The sequence below is a fragment of the Gymnoscopelus braueri genome (genome assembly GCF_963280865.1).
Source record: "Gymnoscopelus braueri genome assembly, chromosome: 6".
NCBI lineage: Eukaryota > Metazoa > Chordata > Actinopteri > Myctophiformes > Myctophidae > Gymnoscopelus > Gymnoscopelus braueri.
Genome location: NC_137607.1, coordinates 2,601,350 through 2,614,971, shown reverse-complemented (window position 1 = coordinate 2,614,971; position 13,622 = coordinate 2,601,350). Strand labels below are relative to the sequence as shown.

Below are 13,622 nucleotides of genomic sequence, written 5' to 3'. Positions count from 1 at the left end.
GGAAAGTCTAAAGATAGAAGGTAACGTAGTATTACAAGAGGGGAGAAAAGGCCTTACTAGACAGACTGGGTGTAGCACAGGAATACACTGACTAGTAATAATAATTAATAAAGGTAAACATCCAGGTTAAAGAGACGTAATAAGTTGAATACACTGGTTAGGCGATAGTGGGGTGAAGAGTAAATGCTTTATTCTTAAATTATAGTTTATTTGGGTTAGTTAGCTGACGATAAGTAAACTGAGATAAATAGTATAGATAGGAAAATAATGGTCATGACTAGTGTATAGGGTAATAGCTACTGAGACTATGGAAACATCATTTCCCTAAGGGTATTGCATAATGGTGAAATAGTGTGTAAGAATAGGGAAGAGGTGATTAAAAGGGTCATGACGCATCAAGCACAGTCACGCTGACCATGGGGTAACAAACGGGATATGGTCAAGAGAACGTGGGTGGTAGGAAAATAGGATGGGCTAAAATTCCCTTCATAAACAATGTTCAGAGAGCAAGTTGTTGAGAGACTTTGTGCGCTGTCGTTAGAGACCTGGGGTCTGTTAGAGTAATCTCGAGTTGGGGAATTAGCCTCTGACTTGTGCGAATATGGAATTTAGATGCTTAATAATAGATGGGGTAGAAAAATCAGCCAAAAACATAGTGCCTGTATTAGACTAAAATATCTCCCAATTTGATGATGGGTCTTATAAGGGGCCTCACCCTTTACAGTCTATTATTAGGTTGTAGTCAGGCGAGGGAAAGATTGTACGCCTTATACCTCGCTCTGCTTTAAAATAGACAACAGGTAGAAAGAAGGAATCTGGGTTATTGGAAGGAACTACCAGAAGGTGATATTTTAGATATCTTGTTTTATCACAGCATGGGAGGGTAAGATTACCTATGTATTTGAGATCTGTTTGGAGAGAACTTTAATATACTCATGTATGTGATATGGATTAATTTGTAACAGCTTAATTGAACATTGTATTAAATTCTACTTACTTTTACCTGAAAGTTCTGCTTAAAGCTGTAAGCAATACTATAATACATTTGACATTTCCTGCATTTAAAAGAGAAGTTTCATAGAGTTATTTTACACACTTTGGGGATAATTCCCCTTATTTGGTTTATCTCCTTCGGGGCCCCGTGATTTTGCGCTACGCCACTGGTTGAATATACCATGTCTCGCCAAAATGCAGGGGGAAAAAGAGAACTCAAGATACGGCTGATTTTACAAATACGCTAAACAGGAAGTGGATGGGGGCGGGGGGGGGGGCACCCTTCCCTTCCTTGTCCTCAGACGGTGGCAAGAATCCTACGTTTGGTGAGGGATATTACACGGGTTCTGGAAGGGAGTCCAGAGCCCAGACACTGGCGAATGGTGAGTCAACAGCAGGGGGCGCTAGTTCCCTTTGTGAAGTGTTGATATCCATGATTGGCTTCATGTATCACAGATAGATATTATTTTGCAAACGTTTGTAGAATCCATTTCCAAACAGCCTGAAGGTCTAAAGACCCATCTTTAAGCTATTACCCGTTTATCTGCAAAATGTAGTTTATACAAAGAGTCAAAGACTATGATATATGTACTTCACAAGTCTGCTACTGAACAAAGCTAAAAATGCATATTTTACCAGTAGATAACATAAAAAATACAGTAACACTTCATAAAGATCACATGGACTCACCTCTAAAGGGAGCTGGGGGTTTGTAGATCCTTTTATTCAGACTGATCTGTTGTGTGAATGTGTGATGAAACCAATGTCTGCGTGACATTTCTAACCTGTTAAAAAACTAAGTGAAGGCTGCCCCTTCTCTTTGTGTCATATCATGACGTTTCTTTGATTTGAAAGTTGATTCAAGAAAAGGTGAAGTTGATTGATATTGATAATGATTTTGCAAGTAATGACCAAACACGTCAAATCGATGTAATCCCCAATAATGCTAAATGAATGTCAAATGATTGGGGCAGACACAACATGTTGCATAATTCACTGAATAAATGACCCTCAAATAAAACCTAACTTAAGAGCAGCTGATGATGAATGAATGAATTAACAGTAAACCATCAACAGAGGTTATTATTATTATGTTTTTACAAAAATAACATAACATAATGTGGCAGTTTGGCTCTGAGTGCCACAGCCAAAATTCATTGTAAAAAAAAAAGTGCTTATGAGCCGAGATACAGCCTTTTTCAGTAAGACGTTAAACAAAGAGTGAATGGAGCAGAATGTTTTCAAATCATGATATCTTCGGTTCTGAACATTAAAAAAAAAAAAAAAGGTGACGTCTTAGACGTCACGTGGCGCTCAGGGCGCTCATATGGAATCGGATCACTGCCAATACTCCTAACTTCAAATAAAGGTTTCAGAACCTTGAAAACCTTTTTTGCAAGACTGAAAACTCGTTTCGAATCTCTGAAAAAATATTTGAATCTCTGAAAAAAGTGTTGAATCTCTGAAAAAAGTGTTGAATCTCTGAAAAAAGTTTTGATAGGCCGAAAAAAATATTCAAATCTCTGAAAACATTTTACAGTGTTTCGCCAACACATTTTCAGAGTTTCAAATTTGTCACAAACACACTTTCAGAATATGCATTTTGGCACTGTTCTACCTGGGTATTATTTTGTTTTCCATGTTTGAAACCTTGTAAACTCCTGACTTAAAATAAAGGGTTCAAAAGGTTTGAAAGGTTTGAAACTCGTTTTGAATCTTTGAAAAAAGTGTTGATAGGCTGAAAGTGTTTCTCAAATCTCTGTAAACACATTTTACAGTGTTTCGTCAATACATTTTCAGAGTTTCAAATTTCAGAATATGCTTTTTGGCACTGTTCTCCTTGGGTATTATTTTTGTTTTCCATGTTTGAAACCTTGTAAATGGGGATTGTTTTTGAAACTAGCAACTTTATTGTTGAAAGACTGGAAAAAAAATTCAATGGTTAAACTTTATTTTGAAACTGTGATTCAGCGTCACACACACAGCAGCACACTCTCCTCAAATCTCTGAACACACACGCGCGCGCGCACACGCACACGCATGCAGCAGCAGCAGAGGCAGAGCCTCAGAGGCATGCAGGTGCTGAAACTCTGAAACATTCTACTCGCAACCTCGCAGAAGGTGGGGGGGAGCGGAGGCGGGACCAGAGGCGGGCCGTTTGACGTCCATTCCAATCACATTTTGTATTTACTGGGCTGGGTGGGACCAACAGCGGTCGGCCAATGACTTCTGCTAGTCATTGTGGAGTCTCATGATAGTCAAACGTGCGTTGAAATGTCCTGCGAGGCCACCGTTAATGGCGAACGATTTAACACTGGATGCTTGTTTCTTTCCAGAACCTGGCAACTCGTGTTGCCAGATTCTGGAAACAAGCAACCAGTGTTAACTCGTTCGCCATTGACGGCAGCCTCGCAGATAGTTTCAACGCATGTTTGACTATCATGAGACTCTACTATGAATACTAGTAGAGAAAAAAACAACTTTGCGTCGGTTAGAATAGACGAATTTCCCTTACCCACGCGCTCCCATTATGACAACGGAGGGGGTTTAAAAAATGACGACAGGGGAATATATGGAAAAAAAGAACGCCACTTTTCACGTCGTTAGGTGAGTAACGAGACATCAAAGATAACACTTAATTTGTCTGGAATTCTCCTTTAATTAACCCACTTGTCACATCTCACATGAATAGTATACGCATCAGACAGACAGACAGACAGGCAGACAGACAGACAGACAGACAGACAGACAGACAGACAGACAGACAGACAGACAGATCTACAAGATACATAGATAGATAGATACACAGACAGACAGACAGAGAGACAGACAGACAGACAGACAGACAGACAGACAGACAGACAGACCGAACGACCGCCACTCAATCACACTAACCGATGCGCTTACTTTAATTGTAATATAATAATAATAATTATAATAATCCTACACTTCGCAGATATAAATGATTATATTATGAATCACTAACCAATTCAGACATATTTTATACATACGCTATTTGAAAGACAGACAGACAGACAGACAGACACGCCTTTTATTTTCGGTTTAATTTTTTTAATTTTTCTTTTCTGAAACCGCTCCATTAGCGGTGCTAAGGTGGAGCTTGGAGCTTGGGGGTCCATAGCTAAAACCCCCAAAAATGTTAGCCTACAGTGTAGGAGTGGGGGGGTTTAGGAATGTGGATTACAGTAAAATTGTAATGACAAATTCCTGTGTAGGCCTAATCCATGAATAAAACTGAAGTGTGTCATTTGGAGCGAATGGCATTGCGCGGCACAAATTGTCTTCTTTGAATAGACTATCATCTTATGTAAACGCAATTAACACAAGGAATTGACACTCTCACATCTGCTGATAATAGGACAATTATAATCACAGACATTCCTGGAGAATTAGAAGATAGAATGTTGTGTGCCAGGCTGTGGGTGTGTTTAGATATGCGTGACAGCACATTGGTTTGTATTGTATTGGACCAGTGCGCAATGAATAATGATAATATTATTATTATTATAATAATCCTTGAATAGCGACGTGTAGGCTATCTTGTGGGTTTTCATTGGCTGAGCAGTCTGACAATCCCCTATGAGCGTCAGTCATTGGCCGACCGCTGTTGGTCCCACCCAGCCCAGTAAATACAAAATGTGATTGGAATGGACGTCAAACGGCCCCGCCTCTGGTCCCGCCTCCGCTCCCCCCCACCTTCTGCGAGGTTTCGAGTAGAATGTTTCAGAGTTTCAGCACCTGCATGCCTCTGAGGCTCTGCCTCTGCTGCTGCTGCGTGCGTGTGCGTGTGCGCGCGCGCGTGTGTGTTCAGAGATTTGAGGAGAGTGTGCTGCTGTGTGTGTGACGCTGAATCACAGTTTCAAAATAAAGTTTAACCATTGCATTTTTTTCCCAGTCTTTCAACAATAAAGTTGCTAGTTTCAAAAACGATCTCCATTTACAAGGTTTCAAACATGGAAAACAAAAATAATACCCAAGGAGAACAGTGCCAAAATGCATATTCTGAAAGTGTGTTTGTGACCAATTTGAAACTCTGAAAATGTGTTGACGAAACACTGTAAAATGTGTTTACAGAGATTTGAGAAACACTTTCAGCCTATCAACACTTTTTTCAAAGATTCAAAACGAGTTTTTAAACCTTTCAAACCTTTTGAACCCTTTATTTTAAGTCAGGAGTTTACAAGGCTTCAAACATGGAAAACAAAATAATACCCAGGTAGAACAGTGCCAAAATGCATATTCTGAAAGTGTCTTTGTGACAAATTTGAAACTCTGAAAATGTGTTGGCGAAACACTGTAAAATATGTTTTCAGAGATTTGAATTTTTTTTCAGCCTATCAACACTTTTTTTCAGAGATTCAACACTTTTTTCAGAGATTCAAATATTTTTTCAGAGATTCGAAACGAGTTTTCAGTCTTGCAAAAAAGGTTTTCAAGGTTCTGAAACCTTTATTTGAAGTTAGGAGTATTGGCAGTGATCCGATTCCATACGCTCAGGCCATGACGTCTTAGACGTCATGTGGCACTGATTAAAGGAGAGTTCACACTGCTAAAGGAGAATTCACACTGATTAAAGGAGAATTCACACTGTTAAAGGAGAATTCACACTGATTAAAGGAGAATTCACACTGTTAAAGGAGAATTCACACTGTTAAAGGAGAATTCACACTGATTAAAGTAGAATTCACACTGCTAAAGGAGAATTCACACTGTTAAAGGAGAATTCACACTGTTAAAGGAGAGTTCACACTGTTAAAGGAGAATTCACACTGTTAAAGGAGAATTCACACTGTTAAAGGAGAATTCACACTGATTAAAGGAGAATTCACACTGATTAAAGGAGAATTCACACTGATTAAAGGAGAGTTCACACTGTTAAAGGAGAATTCACACTGTTAAAGGAGAATTCACACTGTTAAAGGAGAATTCACACTGTTAAAGGAGAATTCACACTGATTAAAGGAGAATTCACACTGATTAAAGGAGAGTTCACACTGTTAAAGGAGAATTCACACTGTTAAAGGAGAGTTCACACTGTTAAAGGAAAATTCACACTGTTAAAGGAGAATTCACACTGATTAAAGGAGAATTCACACTGTTAAAGGAGAATTCACACAATTAAAGGAGAATTCACACTGTTAAAGGAGAATTCACACAATTAAAGGAGAATTCACACTGTTAAAGGAGAATTCACACTGTTAAAGGAGAATTCACACTGATTAAAGGAGAGTTCACACTGTTTAAAGGAGAGTTCACACTGTTAAAGGAGAATTCACACTGTTAAAGGAGAATTCAATTCACACCGTTAAAGGAGAATTCACACCGTTAAAGGAGAATTCACGCTGTTAAAGGAGAATTCACACTGTTAAAGGAGAATTCACACTGTTAAAGGAGAGTTCACACTGTTAAAGGAGAATTCACACTGTTAAAGGAGAGTTCAAACTGTTAAAGGAGAATTCACACTGTTAAAGGAGTATTCACACTGTTAAAGGAGAATTCACACTGTTAAAGGAGAGGTCACACTGTTAAAGGAGAGGTCACACTGTTAAAGGAGTATTCACACTGTTAAAGGAGAGTTCACACTGTTAAAGGAGAATTCACACTGTTAAAGGAGAGTTCACACTGTTAAAGGAGAGTTCAAACTGTTAAAGGAGAATTCACACTGTTAAAGGAGAGTTCAAACTGTTAAAGGAGAATTCACACTGTTAAAGGAGAATTCACACTGTTAAAGGAGAATTAACACTGTTAAAGGAGAATTCACACCGTTAAAGGAGAATTCCGGACTATATTTTTCTTACCTTTTATGTGAAATTATTATGTTCTAGGACGAGTGGTACAGTAGAAATATGTCATAACATTCCTTGTCCTAAGAACCCGAGCGGACAGTGTTTTTGTCCCAAATGGGCGTTTGGGTGTTGGGTTTTTACAAGTTGATCACGGGTGAAATCCAGGCTTGCGTGACTTCCTGTCATTAGGAAAGTCAGTTATGAACACAAATATATATATAAAAGTGTATTTTTGATGCCAATACTGTTGTACTTTTACTCAAGTAACATTTTGAACACAGGCTTTTTACTTGTGACAGAGTATTTCTATATTGTGGTATTGCTACTTTTACTTTTACTAAGGTAAAATATCTCAGTACTTTTCCCACCACTGGCAGATAGACTACTGTGTGTAGATGTATTCCGCCACTAGATGGAGACATTGATTTTGATTGAAAAAATAAATAAAAATACACACACACCACTCAGGTTCAAACAGTTATATTTCATATAAAAAAGACAAATATCCACAAACACAATTATGCACAAATCAAACAGTTCCATGACAAACGGTGTGTCGCTAACTGACATAACGACTACATTATGTTATTGTGCCTGAGAAGTTGGCAGATGAACAGCAGAGGTCAGTGTTGAGTCGTAAAGGACACAGACGGCCCTTCCTTCACAGATTATTCTGTTATAGTGTAGCATAGCAGTGGTGCCACAGATAGAAAACCCATTCATTTTTCACATAGATATTTCCAAAAATGTGTATATTAATTATTTTAAGCCTGGAAACAAGCCATCCAGGCTCCTGGTGAATCATGACCATAAAACATTTCATTATGTGTCAAAACATATTTGAAAACCGCAAAGAAAAGGGTATTTATTAAATATAGAATCTAATATAGAATCTAATATAAATATTGGAATATTTTTTGACACAGAATCAAATGTTTTATGGTTCACCAGGAGCCTGTGTGGCTTGTTTCCAGGCTTAAAATCATTTATATAAATATTTTCAGAAATCTATGGGAAAAAATATGAATGGGCTTTCTATCTGTGGAAACTCAAAATGGCCGCCACTGCTATGCCCTATGTGTTATAGTGTTGGGATTCAGTCACACATCCACTTCACACGTCCCCATCAGTGTTGCCATGTCTGTTTATTATAAGCTACTTTGGCCTTGTTTTTCTGTAAAGTCACTTGTAATTTATCGGTAGTTGCAGGTTGTGGGTTTTGGGGCTTTCTTCCTAATGTTGTTTAAACCTGTGGTTCTCAAACACGTTCATGTCAAGGACCCCACGAATTAAAATGTATTTGGCCGTGGAACTGAAAATATTCTGTAGCAGGGTCCCCCCCCCCATGCTGTTCATAAAGATTTGTGCTGTTTAAAAATGTGTTCACATTTGTTTTGAAAATAGCAGATCTACAAGCTGTATATTGCTGTAAATAGGGGGGGGCACGTTTTCAACGCGTGTGAAGCATAGAGTTCAACATAAGGGAACTTTGACCGGACTTCAACCGACAGTAGCGCCTTGTTTGACCCCACTTGACTTGTAGTTTACTTTCAGAAGTAAGGTTAGTGTGAGGTTATGGTAAGCGTTAGGGTTAGTCTGTTTTTGTTCAGAAACCTTTAGTTCAACGTAGCTTAGCCTAGCTTAGCTTAGCTTAGACGAGCCAGTTCTTGTTTGGGATGGCCGACACTTTCCGCAGGAAGCGCTATCCAATGAAAATCACCGGGGGGTGTGGCCGTTGACCAACCACAAAAGACCATGCATTCTTTTTTATCTCGTTTTCTCACGATAACGTGATCATTTCTTTAGTTTGCTCGTGATCTCAAGTTATTGAGGTCGATATCTCGAGAAAACGAAACATGTTTATCTCAATAACGAGCAATAGAGGATTATTATCTCATGATCGTTAGATAACAATGTTTGGTTTTCTCGAGATAATAACTCGATAAATACCTCAAAACAAATTCACTACATGGCCTTTCAGTACTTTCGCTGCATTTGTGCGCTATATATCTGTCCGTAACCACACGTTGGCGGTGAGTGTAACCTCAAAGTTCAAGTTAAAACAATTAAAACATTAAATTAAAACAATTAAAAGAAGTTCAAACAAGTTAAAACATTCAGAAGTTCATACAGAAGTTAATGCAACAACACATTCGCACAAACAGAAGTTAATGCACGTCAAACTAAGACTTCAAACAAAGTCTGTGGAATGTATATAAAAGACATATATAAAAAATAAGGCATGCCAGCATGCTCTCATGTAGGATTAACACCGACAGCTTCCAGTTGATGAAGAGCACTTGTTTTGAACATCACAACCATGTAAGAGCAACCAAGGGCGCCGATACTGTGGGTGCCTCGGGGTTAAGCACCCAGGGGAAATGACGAGCACCCATCACAAACTCATCGCATAAAAAGAAAAAGAAAAAAACTCCAACATCTTCACTTCATGGAGTAAATTCTTTGTACCAAATTAACCCAATGATCCGCATTAAAGTAACATAAACCCCCCAAAAAGGTAACAAACCCGGAAAATAACCGCACTGGCCGCGCATGCGTTGCGCACCCAGAAGCGGGGGCATACATCGGCGCCCCGAGAGCAACAACCAGAAACATTGAGCTGCACCTTAAAGCTCTGATAAACTGTAAGGTGAACTACTGTCAGTTAAGCACCTTAAAGCTCTGATAAACTGTAAGGTGAACTACTGTCAGTTAAGTACCTTAAAGCTCTGATAAACTGTAAGGTGAACTACTGTCAGTTAAGCACCTTAAAGCTCTGATAAACAGTAAGGTGAACTACTGTCAGTTAAGTACCTTAAAGCTCTGATAAACTGTAAGGTGAACTACTGTCAGTTAAGCACCTTAAAGCTCTGATAAACTGTAAGGTGAACTACTGTCAGTTAAGTACCTTAACGCTCTGATAAACTGTAAGGTGAACTACTGTCAGTTAAGTACCTTAACGCTCTGATAAACTGTAAGGTGAATTACTGTCAGTTAAGCGCGGTCCGTACTCCTTACCATGTCCACATTTGTGTTAGTAAAGGGAGGTGATGAAACTACAAAGGGAGGTGATGAAACTACATATGGTCGCCACTCCGAACTTCGGCTGGGCGGTCTCAGAACTCTTCCTTGGAACCTTTGCACCTCCAGAGGTCTCGACTCTCCGAACTATAGTTTGGGAAGCCTTTCTGAACGACATATTGATCTTTAGACTTGACAGATGTTTTGTAGATCGTGGTTTAGACTTGACATATGTTGAAGTAGATGGTGTGTGTGTGTGTGTGTGTGTGTGTGTGTGTGTGTGTGTGTGTTAGACTTGACAGATGTTGTAGTAGATGGTGTGTGCGTTTGCGTCCGCTGCCATGGCTTCGAACATGCAGTCATGCTTGTGTGCGTGCAGTTCCGTCATTGGCAGGTCGACACAGTGGGAGGAGCTATCGGCGTTCTGGTTGTGAGGGTTCTGAGTGCCGTACGACGGGTTTGTCTGTGAAGACACATCATAATAAATACTCATTAGAATATGAATTAACACACACACACACACACACACACACTCATTAGAATATGAATTAACACACAAACTTATTAGAATATTAATTAACACACACACACACTCATTAGAATTTGAACACAAACACTCATTAGAATATGAATTAACACACACACACACACACACACACACACACACACACACACACACACACACACACACACACACACACACACACACACACACACAGACAGACAGACAGACAGACAGACAGACACTAGAATTAGAATATCTAATATCTAATTTCATAGTGAGGCATCACTATGAAACCTAGCATTGCTAGGTTTCATAGTGATGCTAGGTTTCATAGTGATGCTAAGTTTCACAGTGATGCTAAGGTTCATGTGGTTAGTGTCCTGACCTTCCCGGCGGCTCCCAGAGGGAAGTCTTTACGACACAGATGTGCGATGATTCCTGCAGCCAGCGCGTCTCCCAACACGTTGATCATGGTACGGAACCTGTCTCTGTAACGACAACACGTTGATCATGGTATGAAACCTGTCTCTGTAACGACAACACGTTGATCATGGTATGAAACCTGTCTCTGTAACAACATGTTGATCATGGTATGAAACCTGTCTCTGTAACGACAACATGTTGATCATGGTATGAAACCTGTCTCTGTAACAACATGTTGATCATGGTATGAAACCTGTCTCTGTAACGACAACACGTTGATCATGGTACGGAACCTGTCTCTGTAACAACAACATGTTGATCATGGTACGGAACCTGTCTCTGTAACAACAACATGTTGATCATGGTACGGAACCTGTCTCTGTAACAACAACATGTTGATCATGGTACGGAACCTGTCTCTGTAACGACAACATGTTGATCATGGTATGAAACCTGTCTCTGTGACGACAACATGTTGATCATGGTATGAAACCTGTCTCTGTGACGACAACATGTTGATCATGGTATGAAACCTGTCTCTGTAACGACAACATGTTGATCATGGTATGAAACCTGTCTCTGTAACGACAACATGTTGATCATGGTATGAAACCTGTCTCTGTGACGACAACATGTTGATCATGGTATGAAACCTGTCTCTGTAACAACAACATGTTGATCATGGTATGAAACCTGTCTCTGTAACAACAACATGTTGATCATGGTATGAAACCTGTCTCTGTAACAACAACATGTTGATCATGGTATGAAACCTGTCTCTGTAACAACATGTTGTTCATGGTATGAAACTTGTCTGTGTAACGACAACACAGCACAAAACCACACGTCCAAACAACACAACACGACAAACAAGCACACATCAGGACCAGGCGGGAAGGAATCTCCACTTACTCTCAATACAAGTGAACACAGTTTTGGCTGGACTTCACACATGATTTTATTACTTAAGTAAAACATTTTTATAAACACTTTATGTTTTCAATCACTATTTTAAAGTATTTTTTTTTAATTATCATGATATGAGTTTAGTAAATTATGTTCCCATTCATTTAAAAATGTATGATAAAGTAAGGTATGCTTCTTGGGCTTCTACTGGTTCGACAGAGTGAAGATCCGCCTTCGCTACGGGTGCAGCCAATAGCAGTCATTTCCGGTTCAAAGATGGCGGATTTGAATTTGCTGAAAAAGTGGCTTCAAAACGGGTCTGTAGAAAACCATGGGGCTCCCTTTGTCCATATATATTTTTTTGCAGCCTCTGTGGACATTTTGAAGAACCACCTAATATAAAAACACCTAGCCTGGAATCCAGACTGAGCAGTGTTGCCAGATTGTGCGAGAGAAATAAGAACCAGAGGTCTATGAAAACATAGGAAGCCCATTCGATTCTGTGTTAAAAAAAAAAAAGATTCACCTGGATGGCTTGGTCCCAGGCTTAAAATAATTAATATATTTTTCAAAAATCTCTTTGGGGAAAATGAATGGGCTTTCTTTGGAACCACAAAATGGCTGCCACTGCCATGCTCTATACTGAACAGTTATTGTTTATTTGCTGAATGAATGGATGTTAATTAAACAATGATCATTGTGTTCATGGTGTTCATATCACACACCATAAGAATCCCTGGACAAAACTTTTGTCTTTATTGTCTCCATCAGGCCGGACACTATGTTTTCACCCCTGTCCGTTCGTCCGTGCTGGAGGCCAAGGAAGAACATTTTCCCCCAAACTTTGCAATTGGCCTCATGGTGGCGCTATAACAGGCATGTTTTGGCCTATAACTCTTGAACCATAAGTCATACAGTAAAAAAAAAAAAAAAAAAATCCCTCGGATTCCCCATTACCACCTGACAGGATTGTCCGCCATTTTGTGTTTTCTTCAAAGCACAGTTTTTGCTATTTATACAAATGTTGTTCATACAAATTCATACAAACTAGAGGTTTGGGCCCGAACCTCTAGTCCCAACCTCCCAACCTCGGTCATTGGGCCGCCTGTACTGTGAGTAACCATGGCCATCATGGGGCAGTCGAGTGATGTCACAGAAGTCTTTAGGGAAGTTCTTGGAACAGCTGTTATTGACCATGCAGGGGCTGTTAGGGTTGGCTGTCCCACAGGGTCCATGTAGCATGCATTGACGCACCAGCTTATGCAGTTCCGGCTCCTTCTGTGGGTCAGGTATGTCTGCTAGTAAGAACTCTGTCACTCTTTGGGTTTGCCGTAATTGTGATAAAGAGGTCAAACTTCCTGTATCTGGTTGCTATGGCAACCAGATACAGGCCAGATCAGGCCAGATCAGGCTGAGGGTCTGAGAGGCAAATCAGAGAATCAATCAAGCCGAGAGTCTGATCACTGATGGAGGTGGGGTAAGATGCCTAAAACATAGAGTCTGATCACTGATGGAGGTGGGGTAAGATGCCTAAATAATAGCCAGAGCTCTGATCAATAGTCTGTGGCGGGTCTTGGAGGCATGTGGAGTGATCCTGTGCTTGCGAATCCCAGACGAACCTCGGAGCTTTTGTCAATTATAGTAGTAAGATGTTGTCCAATGATATATGAGCTCATTTTTTTAATACTCCATTCCGATTGGCTATGATTGTATTGCAAAGTTTGCTGGCCCTGGGTAGGCGACCAGGCCTGGCGGGGAACAGGCCTAGTGTATTTTAGCAGGTTAGAGTTTTTTTTTTTTTTTTTTAACATGGCTGCCAGCTCCCACCTGATGTTGTGTGGGAGTTCCGACTGGTCCAGATTGTACTGAATAACTGCTAGTTTACATAACGTCTTCAGACTAGGACTTAAGTGTAAGATCTGTAAACAACGAGATGTGGGTGGTCTACTGGTTATGAATCCAAAGAG

General features: G+C 39.8%; 1 protein-coding gene across 1 annotated transcript in view; it reads right to left on the bottom strand.

The window, feature by feature from the left end:
• Positions 1-9,784: 9,784 nt before the first annotated feature.
• LOC308087389 (excitatory amino acid transporter 5-like) overlaps positions 9,785-13,622 on the bottom strand; it is a 29,398-nt gene continuing 25,560 nt past the window's right edge. Inside the window, exons 10-11 of the mRNA XM_080431189.1 lie at positions 10,712-10,814; positions 9,785-10,284 (exon numbers count right to left, since the gene is read on the bottom strand). Coding sequence (XP_080287315.1) covers positions 10,111-10,284; positions 10,712-10,814 — 277 coding nt within the window. The 3' untranslated portion in view covers positions 9,785-10,110. The remainder of the gene's footprint in view (positions 10,285-10,711; positions 10,815-13,622) is intronic.